Source organism: Notechis scutatus, chromosome 2, assembly GCF_049901735.1.
Source record: "Notechis scutatus isolate UNSWTSFEM ecotype Mainland chromosome 2, rNotScu1.2, whole genome shotgun sequence".
NCBI lineage: Eukaryota > Metazoa > Chordata > Lepidosauria > Squamata > Elapidae > Notechis > Notechis scutatus.
The window spans coordinates 252,485,708-252,502,283 of NC_142010.1; the positions used below are offsets into that span (position 1 = coordinate 252,485,708).

The 16,576-nt window shown below is 41.8% G+C and overlaps 2 protein-coding genes across 7 annotated transcripts in view; one reads left to right on the forward strand and one right to left on the reverse strand.

Moving 5' to 3' along the window:
- The window catches only part of WDR7 (WD repeat domain 7), a 265,074-nt gene extending 260,566 nt beyond the window's left edge, over positions 1 to 4,508 (reverse strand). For 3 of the 5 annotated variants that reach the window (XM_087958592.1, XM_087958591.1, XM_087958590.1), the window contains exon 1: positions 1,988 to 2,156. The gene's annotated coding sequence lies outside the window, so the exon portion shown is untranslated. Of the gene's footprint in view, positions 1 to 1,987; positions 2,271 to 4,434 lie in introns of those variants that run through there. The other 2 variants (XM_087958594.1, XM_087958593.1) reach the window with 2 other exon arrangements.
- TXNL1 (thioredoxin like 1) overlaps positions 4,377 to 16,576 on the forward strand; it is a 29,685-nt gene continuing 17,485 nt past the window's right edge. The window contains exons 1-3 of one of the 2 annotated variants that reach the window (XM_026666356.2): positions 4,377 to 4,901; positions 12,626 to 12,722; positions 14,198 to 14,371. In XM_026666356.2, the coding sequence (XP_026522141.1) occupies positions 4,804 to 4,901; positions 12,626 to 12,722; positions 14,198 to 14,371 (369 nt within the window). In that variant the 5' untranslated portion in view covers positions 4,377 to 4,803. The remainder of the gene's footprint in view (positions 4,902 to 12,625; positions 12,723 to 14,197; positions 14,372 to 16,576) is intronic. The other variant, XM_087958595.1, reaches the window with a different exon arrangement.

Here is a 16,576-nt window from a genome sequence, read left to right on the forward strand (position 1 = left end):
AGAAATGAATAGATCTGGTTACTGAAAAGGATGACATTCAAACAGGGTGAAGAATATCAGAGGGACGGAGAGGCAGACTTGGTACAAATTGGGAAGTAATGGTGTCCCATGAAGAGCAGGGCAGGGCAGGGCAGAGCGATAGACAGACAAATAAATAGATAGATAGACAGACAGACAGACAGATATAGAGATATATTAAAAAAGGGTGCTGGAGAAGATTCCTGCAAGTCCCTTGGACTGCAAGGCAATCAAACTGGTCAATCTTAGAGAACAACCCTGACTGCTCTTTAGAAGGGTTCAGATCCTGAAGATGAAACTCAAATACTTTGGCCACCTAATGGGAAGGAAGGACTCACTGGAAAAGAGCCTAATGTTGGGAACCATTGATGGCAATAGAAGAAGGGGACAACAGAGAATGAGGTGGCTGGATGGAGTCACTGAAGCAGCAGGCATGAGCTTAAATGGACTCCAGGGGATGGTAGAGGACAGGAAGCAGTGGTGGTATTCTACCAGTTCAGCCCGGTTCTGCCGAGCCCGGTTCTGCCAAGCAATGAGCAGCGGAGACCGAACCAGTTCTCTCCGCTGCTCTGCTGTTGGATCCACTCGCCTGCCCAGGCTCCCATACTCACTTTTATCTGCTGAATTTGAAGCACAGCTGCTTTGCACGGCACAGAAGAGTGCCACGCGGCAGCTGCTGAAGCGACCGGGATCGTGCAGGCTTGCAGGAGGTGAATTAGAACGTCTCTGCGCCTGCGCAAACGCCTCTGTGCCTGTGCAAAGTGCGCATTTGGCGCATGCGCACACACAAAGTGTGTGCATGTACACAAAGCGTGCCCACCAAGCCACGCCCACCGAACCGGTGGTAAAAATATTTGAATCCCACCACTGACAAGGAGGCCTGGAGGAACGTTGTCCATGGGGTCACAATGGGTCGGACACGACTTCGCAACTAACAATAACTATCTATCTATCTATCTATCTATCTATCTATCTATCTATCTATCTATCTAATCTATCTCTATATCTATATCTATATTATATGTGTGTGTGCGTTAATAAATATAAATATTTTTCTTATATATAAACCTCTTCTCTTCTCTTATCTCAAGGGTAGTCAGAAACCACCCAAAGTTCTCATTCATGGCACAAATTAGCAAGATCACATTATCCCATCCCAGACACTTTATGCAAAGACCCAGTTCTCTGGAAAAGGATCTTATGCTGGGGAAAAGTGAAAGGAAAGAGAAGCAGCAGAGCTAAGGAACCGAATTATGGCATTTAATGGGTGCAATGCTGGAAGACCAGCTTGGGGGGGTGGGGGGACAAAATCCTCATGGAGGAAATGCATCTCTGTGGTCGGTGGGAGGTGAAACTGACTTGATGGCACATAATCGATCCATCGATCGATCCCAAGGGGGGCGGTAGGAAACCTGCTTGAAGAGATCCAGAGAGAGAGAGAGAGGGGAGGGAGGGAGGGAGAGAGAGAGATGGCTGTCTCATAGTACCCTGAGTGGTGGGAGGCCAAATGAGTGGATTTCTCCAGAAAATGACATCTTGCTTCCCAGATAAGGCAACTGGCATGAACTCACCCTGAAAACAATCCTATTTTGTTAAAAAAACAACAGCATCAAAACGACACTTGAGAGAGGAGATAGAAGGGGATAAGGGGTAGTGGTGGTGTTGAAGGGGTGCTTATAAAGCCTTCCAGGTTGTAAAGACACACAGACACCCACAAATTCCCGCTTCTGAAATGGGGGGGGGGGGAATCAAACGAGGGGGTGTAGGAGAAAAAGGGCGGCGGAGGAAGCCCCGGGATCCTGCTGTCAGCAATGGAAACGAAAAGCAAACCATAAGTTACAGAGGGAGCCTGGAGGCTGCAGACGGTTATCTTCTTCCCAAATGGCAACCTTAACGCAGCCTTAAACGGGAGTCGGGCTGCTTCACACACACACACACACACACACACACACCCCACACGGACTACTACCTGCTTCGTCTGCGGGGAGCAGCCTCCCGCGTCTCCCCCTGCTGCAAGAAGGTCGCCTTGAGCCTCCGCGACCGCCCTCGCCGGCTCCGCTTCCTGCTCGCCCCTCCGCCGGGGCTCAACGCAGCCGCCGCTGGAAATCAGCTGACGGGACTGGCCGCGGCCGCCACGGCTGCCGCAAGTGTCGCAAAAGGCACCCCGCGCGGTGTGCTTGGCGGCAGCCGCCTTCTGGCCGGCGAGAGGCTGGTAGCCATGGAGACGGGGAGGCGTGATGGAAAGAGGGGGTGGGGGGTCCGTGATGATGCATCGTCGCATCGATGCCTCGCCTTCCGTAGGGTGGGGAGAGGGGAAAGCGAGCGCGGGTTGAGTGAGGAAGCAGAGTGAAATATATCGATAAAGGAGATTATTTGTAGCTCAGGGTTAACATGGGGAGGGGGGGGTCCTTGGTGCTTTCTGAGCTTGCTTGGGTTTTTTTGTTTTTGCAGACGTTTCGTTAGAATAGAATGGAATGGAGTGGAGGGAGTGGAGTGGAATAGAATAGAATAGAATAGAATAGAATAGAATAGAATAGAATAGAATAGAATAGAATAGAATAGAATAGAATAGAATAGAATAGAATAGAATAGAATAGAATAGAATTCTTCTATTGGCCAAGGGTGATTGGACACACAAGGAATTTGTCTTGGTGTAAATGCTCTCAGTATACATAAAAGAAAAGATACATTCGTCAATAGTCGAGAATCATCAGGTACTACACTTAATGATGGTCATAGGGTACAATAAGCAAATCATACTATGAAACAATATAAATCGTAACAAAGTTACAGTCATACAGTAACTTTGTGGGAGGGGATGGGTGATAAGGAGTAATGAGAAGATTAACAGTAGTAGTAGTGCAGACTTTGTAATAGTCTTTGTTGTACCCAACTAGGTAGCATCATCAGTGCTAGAGTGAAATGTTCATGGGGCAGGAGATGAGATGTGTAAGGGAGCATGTCTGGGAGGGATTCCTGGGAGGATAATTTGGGTTCCAGCAATTTAATGCTTGCTGATATCAAGCCGATTCTCAGATTCCACAAACCGGTGCAAAAGAGATGGGATAGGATAGGATAGGATAGGATAGGATAGGAACAGAATAGAACAGAATAGAATAGAATAGAATAGAATAGAATAGAATAGAATAGAATAGAATTCTTTATTATCCAAGTGTGATTGGACACACAAGGAATTTGTCTTTGGTGCATATGCTCTCAGTGTACATAAGAAAAAATAAAATGCATTCATCAAGAATACTGGGAAGCAAATAAAACAATATAAATTGTAAAGATGGAGACAAAAATAGGTGTCTATGGAGATTCTCAGGCATCCAGGTCATGGTTGTCCCAAAGATGCTTTTTTCAAGAGGCAACTGGACTTTTCTGGTTTTTTTCTTTGAAGACGTTTCACTTCTCATCCAAGAAGCTTCTTCAGCTCTGATTGGATGGTGGGGAATGGAAGGACTCCTTCCAGACAGCTGAAGGAGCTTCTTGGATGAGAAGCAAAACATTTCCAAAGAAAAACCAGAAAGTCCAGTTGTCTCTTGAAAAAAGAACCTGTGAGATAAAGATAAAGATGTTAGCTTGGCTGCACTGATTATGCTGTAAATGTTTTAACTGTTGCTATCTGCTCAAAGTCATGGTTTCAAGCCGGACAGCCATACACATTGAATTAAATTTCCACTGTTTCACTGAAGCTGAGATTCAAGTAATGAATGCCATAATTATTATGGCATTTCTGTCATTGTTCTGTAGTTTACAGTTTGAATTTTGATATGCCCCAAGAGCTAATCACAGTATTAAGTAATGAATTGCGTAAAACAACATATACAGTAGTAAAAGCACCACCTTTACTGATGCTATTTAATTTTCTCTGGCAAATGTTCCCAGATGTAAAAGGATCCTAATAAAAGCAAATTAGCATACCACAAAGGTTTAAGCCCCCTCTCTGGATGTATGTATGTGTGTGTGTGTGTGTGTGTATACATATATATACACACATACATACACACACACACATATACATACATACATTATTATACATACATACATACATACATACATACATACATACATACACTACAGAATCTCATCAAAAGACCTGTATTTCTAATTCAGGGGTCTTCAAACTTGACAGCTTTAAGAGTTGTGGACTTCAACTCCCAGAATTCCTCCTCCAGTCATGTTACCTCAGGAATTCTGGGAGTTGAAGTCCACGAGTCTTAAATTTAACCAAGTTTGAAGACCCTTGTTCTAATTCATAAATCGCATGCCTTCAACCAAGATGGCAACCTTGCTCCTTTCCAGAACCTAAAAGGCCTCAGCCCTTGATGAAGTCGACTTCCGCCTGAAAACAAGGAGGCCTTCCGCTCTCCATCTTCCTCCCCGCCCCACAACTTCTTACAAGCAGCTCACCATAGAGAGGCACCACGCTTAGACCGGCGCCGTTCTGCGCCCAATCGCCTCTGTTCTTTTTTTTTTTTCCTTCACGCTTACCGGAAGTCGGCTCTGCCCAATCTTCTCCCTCTCCCCCCCTCTTCACCACTCTATCCCTTGAGCCTGAATGACTCGCTCGGGGAAAGGTTAATGAAGGAAGGAGCGGGGAAAGGGGCCGAGCTGCGCGCGCCTGCGCAAAAAGATGCTGTGGTGCATGCTGGGCGTGCGTCTTCCTCCTCTTCCTCCTCCTTCCCGCCGTGACTGTGCAGATACCGGGCGACGAATTGCCGGCGCTTTTCCTGCCGTTTAGCCTCCCTCCCGCCGCCGCCCGTGACCGTCGCTGCCGGGATGGTCGGGGTGAAGGTGATCGCTAACGACGCCGACTTCCAGAGCGAACTGAGCGCCGCCGGCTGCCGGCTGGCGGTGGCCAAGTTCACCATGAGAGGGTGAGTGAAGGAGCCCCATTCGCCGCCCTTTCGGGGGTCTCTCTCCGCGAGGGGTTTTCCCTCCCTTACACGGAGCAGCAGACCAGCGTCGAAGGGTTCGCACGAGCGGCCTTGCAAGCGCCGCGGGTCGCAGTGGAAGGAGGTGGCTTTTTCAGGGCGGGGTGTGTGTGTGTGTGTGTTGAGGCGGTGTCTTATGGGTTGTGGAATCCCCTTTCCTCTCTGGGTAGCGAGGAACCATCGAGGAATAGCCGGAGTATCATTTGGAGGGAGGGGGGGGACCATTCGCCCCAAAATGTGTGACTCCAGTCTGAATAAAGTCAAACTAAGTCAGACTCGAAATAGAGCTGGAAGGGACCTTGGAGCTCTTCTGGGTTGTTTCTCTGTGTCATATATAATATATGTGGGTATATACATAATTTTGTATTTATTTTAGTTATCTTATGTTTATGTAGCACAGGGGGCTTCAAACTTGACAGCTTTAAGAGTTGTGGACTTCAACTCCCAGAATTCCTCTTCCAGTCATGTTACCTCAGGAATTCTGGGAGTTGAAGTCGACAAGTCTTCAAACTTGGCAAGTTTAAGACTTGGGGACTTCAACTCCCAGAATTCCTCAGCAAACATGACTGGAGGAGGAATTCTGGGAATTGAAGTCCACAAGTCAAACTATTCAAGTTTGAAGACCCTTGATGTAGCTTATGCTGGAGGTGGTGACCCTTTAAAAGCGGTATGCAACAAAATTTCATTTTTAACGTGGGCCAATTACATTCAAAGTGACAATAAATTTATTCTATTCGATTCTAGTCCAATCACTCACACACACACACACACTCTCCGGCAGGAGAACCTATACAATTTGAGTCCAGTCTCTTCTTCAACTGATTAGCATCCAAACCCAGACTGGAGTCGTAATACCATGTGTGGGGCGAGGATTGGTTCAATAACGTGCAAAAGTCTGAAAGAATTTTAAAATGAAAATCGGTAAGGTGGAAACCCCCCCTCCCTTGCAACTTCTCCTTGGAAAGTAAGGCTTAAGCCAGTGTTTCTCAAACTTGTCAGCTTGAAGATACGTGGACTTCAATCCCCAGAATTCTCCAGCCAGTCGCATCCTTAAACTGTCAAGGTTGAGAAACACTGGTTTAAGCTTTATTTCTGTCCAAGAAGGACATTCCCTCCTTTTCTCTTCTGCTTTCTAGAGAAAGAAATGGCTTTTGTCTGCTCCATCTTTGGAACTCTGAGTGAAAGATATTAACTGGTACTCCCCATTCTGTTGGGAAGGGGCCTCCTGTCAGCCATACTACCCACTGATCAATGTCTTTGCAGGAGGCAGTATCTTAATACAGGAAAGCATGCAAGGAGATGGGGGTAGAATCCAAATTGGACTTTCATATGGGGCAGAATAAAGCATAGGGGCTTTGAGCCTTTCCACAATACAGCAGCGCTGAAAACTACGCTCCTCAGCAGGCTAGGCTTCTGGTGACATCCACTTTGGTGACTTTTTAGCAGATGCAAAGGACACTCAAAATCTTGGGGAGTGTGAGCACTAGGAGATAAAGCCCAGTCAGCTAGCCAGACAATGGAAGCCAGTTATGAATTGGTCACTACCAAAGCAAATAGGCAACTTGGCAGAAGAGATTCCAGGAGAGAGAGCAGAAAAAAAATGACAGCACCCAACTTCCCAAAGCCTCAGGAAAAATAAACTAAATCTCCTTTTTCCCCACCAAGAGAATGATGGTAGAGGAACCAAAGGTTGCTGAATGTGGAGCTGAGTTGGAGAAAAACAGCTGCAAGAAAAGTCCTGGAGTGGTATGAGCTGACATAGCAGCCCAGGCCTCGGTTGTTTTGGCTGGTCCTGATTTCTATGCAGGGCATAGGGAATCCCATTATGCTTTTCCCAGAGCTAAATAATGTGATAAGAGGAGACCGTACCTCTTTGTAGATCATTTTCCATTTTACTTCCAAAAGCCCATCCATGGGCTCTGATTGACTTCCATCATCTGCCTATTTGGAGGCAAGAACTCCAAAGGATTGAAAACAACACTGCAATTTCATTTTTATTTTCAGTATTGCAATGGAGAAGGTTCTCTATTTCTATGATCTGTCCACAGGCTAGGAATGCTTGGAAAATATTTTCCAGCTATCCTCCTCTTCTGATCAGAGACTATTTTTTTTTTTAAAGAAAAGCTGTTCAGAGAGGTAATCAGACTGGACTAGAAATCTTACCTATAGCACCCAGGAAGAAGGAAAGAAAGCACTGACTCCTCTTTCAATAACAAAGTCAAAACCCCTGTCTTCTTCCAAACAGGAAGGAAGGAAGCATATATTGGGGCTCCCAAGCTCAATAGCTGAAACATTCAGACAGTAACCAGGCAGAGCAGGTAAAAACTGAAGTAAATTTCCTTCAGTATGACCTGCAGCGGTAGACATTTTGCCACAGTGGAAAATATACTTTCCAGAGCAGATGGTTGCTGATGAGTTGGCTTTGCAGGAATGTAGATCTCAGAAAAGAGGTAGGCTTATGCCATCTCTTAAAATTCATCTTAGAATGAAATGTAAATAAAGCATTTATGGGACTCGAGCATAACAGAATGCATAAACTTGCAATTATTGTTCTCATTTATGGTGCCTAAATAAAGTAGAGATAACAGAGCTGTTTTGAACTTTGGATCTCAGAATAGTTTCAATAGATAGCAGGCCTTTTTAAGAAAGAAATATTGCAGTCAATTAATTGAAATCATTATGCTGGATGACCTTTAATTGAAATCATTATGCTGGATGATTTTGCCTGCTCCTGTCCCAGTCAGGATCCAATCCTCTGGTTTACATACAGGAGCAATCAATTTCAATTCAAAGCTTACCTTTTTGTCTGACATCAGCACCCAATGAGCTAACAACTCCTCTTAGGGCCCATCTAGGAACTCAAAGGAAATGGTTATATCTACTTATCAACCTCCAACTTTTTTTGTCTCCTTTTTTGAATCTACCCGATTATCATGTAAGTCTTATATTTGGAGTCACCATTAACACAGAAGAAAGGAAGTGGGTCCTACCCCAGAAATACTAGAGATCCTAATATATAGAAAGCTGACTCTTATAAAGCTGTCAAACATGATTGCTGCACTGGGCTTAGTTCTATGTGCTGGCCTCCAATGTAGGCTTCTTACAGGGGCTTCCTCTTCTATTTCAGAATCAGATCAGAAGACATAATACGGCAATTTAACCTTTGCATTGGATGGCTAATCTTGGCCATCTTGACACAGAATGGCCAATTATGGATGTTGTACAAACTGGGGAGTTCACTTCCAAACCAAGCCAGAAGTTGCAACACGATCATTATGTGTTTAGTTGTGCTAAAAGCACAACTCAGACTAACTAAATCTCTTAGGGTGGATCATTAAAGTCATCAGACAGTTTACCAGTAACATTCTTTCCTATAAGTCAGTCTTTGATAGTCTTAACTAAGACTTAGCTTGTGGCAAAGGTGGTATTCAGCAGGTTCTGACCAGTTCTAGAGAACTGGTAGCAGAAATTTTGAGTAGTTCGGAGAACCGGACAATACCACCTCTGACTGGCCCCGCCCCATCTATTCTCTGCCTCCTGAGTCCCAGCTGATTGGCTGGGTCTTCTTTTGTTGCCCTGCACAGGAGAATGGAGCGGGAAAGCAGGTTAGTGGAGTGGGGTGGGAATGGGGATTTGCAGTATTCTTCCCCTGCCATGCCCACCAAGCCACACCCAGCTACTTTACAATTCTGGAAAGAGATATTAGCCTAAATGGTATCAATGAACACATCCGGCCATGCCTTTTTGTCTGGTATTATTGGGCACTGCCAAGGTTTTCTCACAAACTTGGTGAACCACCAATGAATGCTTTGGCCGCAGTTCAGTTGAACTTGGAGATAACTTTATATCTTATATTTCCGGCATAACTGATTAATAACAATCTCTGCTGTCATCGTTTAAAAGTGTGGTGCTGGCTGAAAGCGTTTTTGGAAGAGATTAGGATACATTTGTGTTGGAGGAAATTGTGCTGATGGATTTTGGCCCCAACATCTCAGTAAATTTCTGTTTGGATGGCGGGGTTCTTTGAAAAGCGGTGGCTGAAAATAAGCGAGTAGGAGCTAGTAACATTATTGCATTTTTTGTGGCCTGCCTAAGAAACCCAATAGATTCTTCTTTAAATTTCATGGATGAAAGTCAAGATGTGGGCAGCGCAAATTAAAATGCAGTTGGCTGCTGCTGGATACAGAATCATAGACTTGGAGGGGAGGGGTTGATAATTTGGTTTCTGACAAGTATTTTTGATGAAATGCCCAGAATTTTAAAACATTGGCTGTGTGGTTGGATTTTAGAGATGTTATCCACAACATCTGGAAGGCACCTGCCTGTTCCTTGACCCTAATCAATTTCACAATAGGTTCTTGGACTGTGTACTCAAGGAAGTGAATTGCAATTCAGCTTCTATAAGGGGAGGGAAGACTTGAGGATTCTATAAAGGGAAGAAAGACTTGAGGATTCCTACGTAGAAACATGTCCTGGGACATAGAGAAGCTTCAGACAGAAAGAACCTTACAAAATAGAAGGAAAGGTGAGCAATGAATAAGACGGAAAGGCCAGAGGCCCAAGAAGTGAGGAAGGTGAACAATTAATTAGATACTAGGCAGATACAGGTAGTCTTCGATTTATGACCACAATTGAGCCAAAAATTTCTGTGAAGTGAGACATTTGTTCAGTGAACTTTGCCCCATGTTACAACCTTTCTTACCACAGTTATTAAGTGAAACAACTGCAGTTGATAAGTTAGTAACCCGGTTGTTAAGTGAATCTGGCTTCCCCATTGACTTTGCTTGTCAGAAGGTTGCAAAAAGTGACCTTGGGACACAGCAGTGGACATAAATATGTGTCAGCATTCCAGGAAACCTCCATTCCAATCAGTAACTCTGAGACAGGCATAATCTCAAAAGTACCTATATTAGAATAGCACCCGGATTTCCCACATTGTCCCAAACTACAAACCATCCCCTTTTTCCTCATCATCACATCACATGAACCAATCCCAAAGTAAGTTTTTCCTACGCCATACTCTTTGACCTTGAACTAACAAAAGAATTCTATTTTGTCTCCTAAGAGCTACTCAATAAAAATCACCACCCTCCCACTTTCTCAATCTATGTGGCAGTGTTGAATAAGGTTTCCAAAGCTTACAATATGAACCAGTTGCCAAACATCTGAATTTTGGTGACATGATCATGGGGATGTTACAAAGGCTGTAACTGAAAAATGTTCCCAAGTCACTTTTTTCAGTGCCGTTATAACTTTAAATGGTCACTAAATGAAATGTAAGTCGAGGACTATCTGTACTTTGTATAAAGTAAGTAAAGGAAATGGGGTGAATGCCCATTTTGAACTATGCAGGAAAGAAAATATCCTAGGAAGTGTGCCAAGAGACTACTAATTCACTAGTGGAAAGTTTTATAATATGAATCTTGGGATAGGAAGAAAATGAAAAATAAAGCCAAGCAATGAGTCCAGTTTATTTTCTGTTGAATGATAAAGCATGGTTTATAGATCATCACTGTAAGGTCATGTAGACTGAATCAATGAGGTTAAAGTTGAGAGGTACAATTAGGGGTACAATAGTGCTTAAAAGTTTGTGAACGCTTTTGAGTTTCCAATAGTTTTGCATAAATGTTTTCTACAACAAGATCTGTTCTCCACACAGATCCTAAAATTAGATAAAGAGATTCCAAATAAACAAATGAGCCAAAAACACTATAGTGTACTTGTTCATTTGTTTATTGAGGAAAGTGACCATCACTCTTTTTAATTTTAATTTTTATTAAACACAAACAAAAACAAAAAATACATTAAAAACATTGAACATGGTACAATCCTCCTAACTCACATCTTTGTCTTACATTGCTAAATCACATATAAAAATACATAATAATACATGTTTACATTCTATATATTTTATATATATATATATAATATATATATATATATATATATAATATAATATAATATAATATAATATAATTATATATATATATATATACACACACACACACACACACACACACACATACATACATATACATACACACACACACACACATTAAATCATTTCTTATTGCCTTGATCCTTCCTCTTATCTAACCAACTTATCCCATATTTTATAATAGTCCGATTCATCCTTATTTTTTAATTCCTTAGTCAATTTGTCCATTTCTGCGCACATCCAAATTTTCCTAATTATTTCTAGTTTGTTTGGAGTTTCTTTACCTTTCCATTGTTGTGCATAAGCTAATCTTGCAGCTGTGATTATATGAATGATTAAATATATATTGTCATGACCATCACTCTTAAGTAGGAATGCTGCAACGGTCATAAGTGTGAAGACCAGACATAAGTCATTTTTTTCAGTGCCATTGTAACTTTAAACAGTCGCTAAACGGATATTTGTAAATCAAGGACTACCTGTATTCTTTGTTCCTTTGTTATAGTCTTTGAACTATTCTGTTACAGACCCGACACACATTGAGTAATTGCAGCAGGAGAAGATAGTTGGTGCATCTGAAGGGTTGATTTTTCTTGTGGTCTGTTGAAGAGTAGAGAGACTAGACTTGTCAAACTTTCTATTCTGCATTATTTGGAGTGAGAAACTGCTCCCTGTTCTACAATAGAACCGTATTTAAAACTAATCTTTGTTTTTGTGTTCCGTTGCCTTTGTGCATTCTACAAATTCTATTAGTTTAAAATCTAGCTTTGTTTTTTTCCTTTAGTTAACTTGTTCAAATACAGGTAGTCCTTGGCTTATGACCATCATTGAACCCAAAACTTCTGTTGTTAAGTGAGACATTTGTTAAGTGAATTTTGCCCCATCTTACAACCTTTCTTGCCTCATTTGTTAAGTGAATCACTGCAGTTGTTAACTTAGTAACCTGGTTGTTAAGTGAATCTGGGTTCCCAATTGACTTTGCTTGTCAGAAGGTCACAAAAGGGGATCACATGACCTTGCGACACAGCAATGGTCATAAGTATGAACCAGTTGTCAAACATCTGAATTTTGATCACATGATCATGGGGAATGCTGCAAAGTTCGTAACTGTGAAAAATGTCATAATTCATTTTTTTTCAGTGCTTTTGTGATTTTCAACGGCCACTACATGAACTGTTGTAAGTCGAGGACTATCTGTGCTTACAGTAAATGACTAAATATATTATTATTGAGCATTCTTTCCTTTTTAAATGACTAACTTAACTGAGATTTGCCATCTTATTTTTCACTGCCAGTTTTATTCTGATAAAAATAAGTATAGCTATAAATATACAGGTGGTCCTGTACTTACGTGTCTTTTGCCCCATTTTATAACCCTTTTTTTTGCCACAGTTGTGAAGTAAATTACTACAGTTGTTAAGTGTTATAACCTTCGCAGGTTATGGCCCACCGCTTGGCTTGGCATCAACTGTAATAAAATGGTAGTCAGAGAAGGTAGGAAACTGTATATTCTATTTTTCTTCAACTGAGCTTGATGTTGCCTCTAGATTTTTTTTTCAGCTTTATATACATGGCAGTGAAGAAATGCTTTTTCCAGTACCAATCATCATCTTCATTTATTCTTTGTTCCAGTTTGTATTATCAACTGAATCTCTAGGATGACTGTAGCTACCTAAATGACAAATTGTGTTGTTCAGTTGTGTGTTTTTCTTTCTTTTTTTCTTGGCAGATGTGGTCCTTGTTTGAGGGTAGCTCCTGCTTTCAATGCTTTGAGCAATAAATATCCCCAAGCAACATTTTTGGAAGTTGATGTACATCAGTGCCAGGTATGTAGTGCTATGTATGTATATTTGGCTGATTATGAATGAACAACTCTCACAGATTTAGAAATGGCAAATTTCATTTAGGAACCAACTGACTTCAATAAACATAATTGCCATAATGGAAGACTATAGATTTGTATATCAGGAAGTCAATCATGGCTTATTATTGATAAAACTCTTAAAATATATTAACTATCCAACCATCCATGCATTCTTCGGTAAAATATCTACGATAAGTTGTCTAACTCATCCTTGCTGCCATAATAAGCTTGCAAACACCTGTTCTTTTTCTACTTATACTATACATTGATTATCAACCTAAGGGAGAATTTGAAAATTTTGTCTTTGCTTTAGCTAATTCATTAACTGTGGTGTGGAATCACTTAGTTATGTTTAAATAGGCCAACTTGACAAAACCTAGTTAAGAGTAATTAGTTAATCATATTTGAGAAGCACAACAGTTTGCAGTCAGAAATCAATGTAGCTGGTCTTTTAACTTCTGTAGTAGAATACTGTGTCCAAATAATGGAATTATATTATATTCCAGAAAGAAGCAATTTCCTAACATGGGTATTGCAACCACAAAATTTTGCTAGTGATCCTAAACCACCCCACCTTTCTGGGGACTATCAACAGATGCCGGTAGCATGTGCGCAGCACAAGTTAGGCGAGTCTGTCTGTGTTAAGTTCCTGTTAGGAACCCTGCTGGCTCAACAGTTAAAATGCAGTATTGCAGGCTAACTCTGCCCGCTGCAAGTTCGATCCTGACTGGCTCAAGGTTGACTCAGCTCTTACATCCTTCCGAGGTTGCTAATTGAGGATTGCAATATGCTGACATTTGTAAACTGCTCAGAATGTTGTAAAGCAATATGGAGTGGTATATAAATCTCAGGGCTATTGCTATTGCTAAGTTCCTCAATGTCAGGCCATATTGGGCTGTAGAGATTAAAGTCAGCACTTGGAACTGTATCTGGAAACATGGAAACTAATTGGTAACCAGTTCAGCAACTGTGAGATAAGTGCTATAAGAAGCCACTTTGCTCGAGCACTTAAGCACCAGGCTAGAAACCAGGAGACCTGAGTTCTAGTCCCACCGTAGGCATGAAACTTGGCTTGGTAACCTTGGGCCAGTCTCGCTCTCTCAGCTTGTTTTGTGGGGAAAATAGGAGGAAGGAAGAGATATCTTTGCCATCTTGATAACTTATAAAAAAAAAAATACACTTTGAATTGCTAATGCGCCAGCCAGTTTATTTTGTACCAATTACCGTTTCCAAGTGCTCCTTGTGGAGCACATTGCACTGATCCAAGAGAGTAATAAGTGTGCAAATGAGTGTGGCAAGGGGCCTCCCGTTGCAGGTAGGGTCACAATTGGTGCACCAGCTGCAGCTGAGCCAAGCTTTCCACCCCATCCCCCATCCTCCAGCTGCCTTTTAAAATGTTTCTATGCCGTGCTAATTACTGGTTTTTCTCAATGTTAGGGGACAGCTGCTACTAACAATATATCAGCAACTCCAACATTTCTTTTCTTCCGGAACAAAGTGCGAATTGATCAGTATCAAGGTGCAGATGCGGCGGGATTAGAAGATAAAATCAAACAGCACCTAGAAAATGATCCTGGAATCAATGATGATGTCGATATTCCAAAGGGATACGTATGTGCATCTTACTTGATCATTATTTTAATCGGCTAATATGGTACACCACGTACCAAGAATGTTTCTTTCGGGGGGCAACGTTTGTACATAAACGAATGCTGTTTTTCCAGCTTCAAAGGTTTCTGAGGTTTTTCTCTCCATTGCTAGAAACAGTTTCAGAATATTAGAACATTTCCAATCACAAATAGAGACAGTTTCTTTCTCTCTCTCTCTCTCTCTCCCTCCCTCCCTCCGTCCATTCTCCCTCTATCTAAAGGCCTGATCTGTATGCCATTCTTTGCTAGTTATTTCTTTCAGTGATTTTCACTTGAATATACAACCTTTGTTTTTATGGCCTGCAAAATTGATCTGTAATAATATTATTGGGAGTCTGGATCTACTGAAATTCTTGTGAAAGACCCATTCACCCTGAAATCTGTTTGGTAGCCTCAACCCTTAAATATTTATAGGTGGTTCTTTTTGGGGGGAGTTTTGTTTATTTTTTGTTAAATTTGGGGCACAGTCCTCTTGAAGCATCTTGCTTGGGTAGGCATCCTGAAAGCAGTTAGCACTCCCTTTTTAATTCTGTTGAAAGTCCAAAGAGGAAATTATTTCTAGTGAACTGTCTTTTGAGAATGTGGTTCTTTTTGAGGCACCCAACTCAGTATCTTTTGCCATCATTATGATTTGTAATAGTTACAAATGATACTGGAAGAAGTTTAAAGTTTCCATGGATTCAGGTGAATGGGAATATTATTTATCAACTTTATATGCTGCTCATCTCACAATACAAAGTAGGCAGAAGAATGTTGGCACCTGGACCTCATTTTTATAATCCTTGACATTAAAACTATTTAATAGCAAAATTTAAAATAATGTAGGAGCAAAGCCATACAGAATACAGGTCGTCCTCAAGTTGTGAGCACAATCGAGCTCAAAATTTATGTTGAGAAGTGAGAAATTTGTTAAGTGAGTTCTGCCCCCTTTTACAACTTTTCTCGCCGCATTTATTAAGTGAATCCGTGCAGCTGTTAAATTAGTAACACCGTTCTTAAGTGAATCTGGTTTCCCCATTGACTTTGCTCATCAGAAGGTAACCATGGGGGAATCACATGACCTCAGGACACTGCAAACTGTCGTAAACGTGAGTCAGCTGTCAAGCCTCCGAATCACGTGACCATGGAGATGCTGAAACGGTCCTATGCCACTTTTTTCAGTGCCGTTGTGACTTCAAACAGTCACTAAATTAATTACTGCAAGTCAAGGACTACCTTTGTTATAGAAGCAAAGCATGAGCTAGAATCCTCATTGGGATTCTTGGGTTTTTTAATATATCTGTTTTGCTTGTATTTATTTATTTATTTTTAAAGAGTTTTAGTATCAAGGGACATTTGAAAGCTCTATCATTCTTTCCCTCCAAATGCCAGTTGTCTCAAGTGGGACGGTTCTTTCCTCATTTAGCTGCAGACATAATAACCATGTTGAAGTGAGCAATGCTGAAGTGCGTGCTTTATTTTTATAACAGTCTTCCGACCAGTCAGGATATATTACTATAAACTGAACAGATGGTGGCTTAACTAAACTCTTATTCATAAAAGAAAGGAAGGAATATGACTACCACATAAATCTCCTGAAAGGAAATTCCCTGGAGAAGGTTGGCTATCCTTACACAGTGGAAGAGGAGAATTTTTTTTGTTGGAACAAGTAATCCTCAACTTACAACCATTCTTTTAGTGCCTGTTCAAAACTACAATGGAACTTGAAAAAAGTGACTTATGACCCTTTTTCACACTTAACAATCGCTGTGGCATCCCCACAGTCACATGGTCAAAATTCAGCCACTCGGCAACTGGCATGTACTTACGACAGTTGCAGTGTCCCAGGGTCATGTGTTCACCTTTTGCAACCTTCTGACAAGCAAAGTCAGTAGGGAAGCCCGATTCATTTAACTGCCATGCTCCTGTTGGAATCTGATTCCGAGGGAGAGATGGAACAGCTGACAGGGAGTGGGAGTGTGGCTCCTCTGTATGTGGTGGAAACTGGGGAAGGGCACAGGCCGGCTGGGCATTCAGAGGAAGACCAAGGCCCACCCCCTCTTCATCCTAGGGCATGCAGGGAGGAACAGAGAAAGGAGCAACGTGAGTTACGTGGGTTATGGGGGAGAAAAGGGCCCTGATCCCCTTCATTAGCTGTAGCCGGGAAAACAGGATAAAGAGGGTGTTT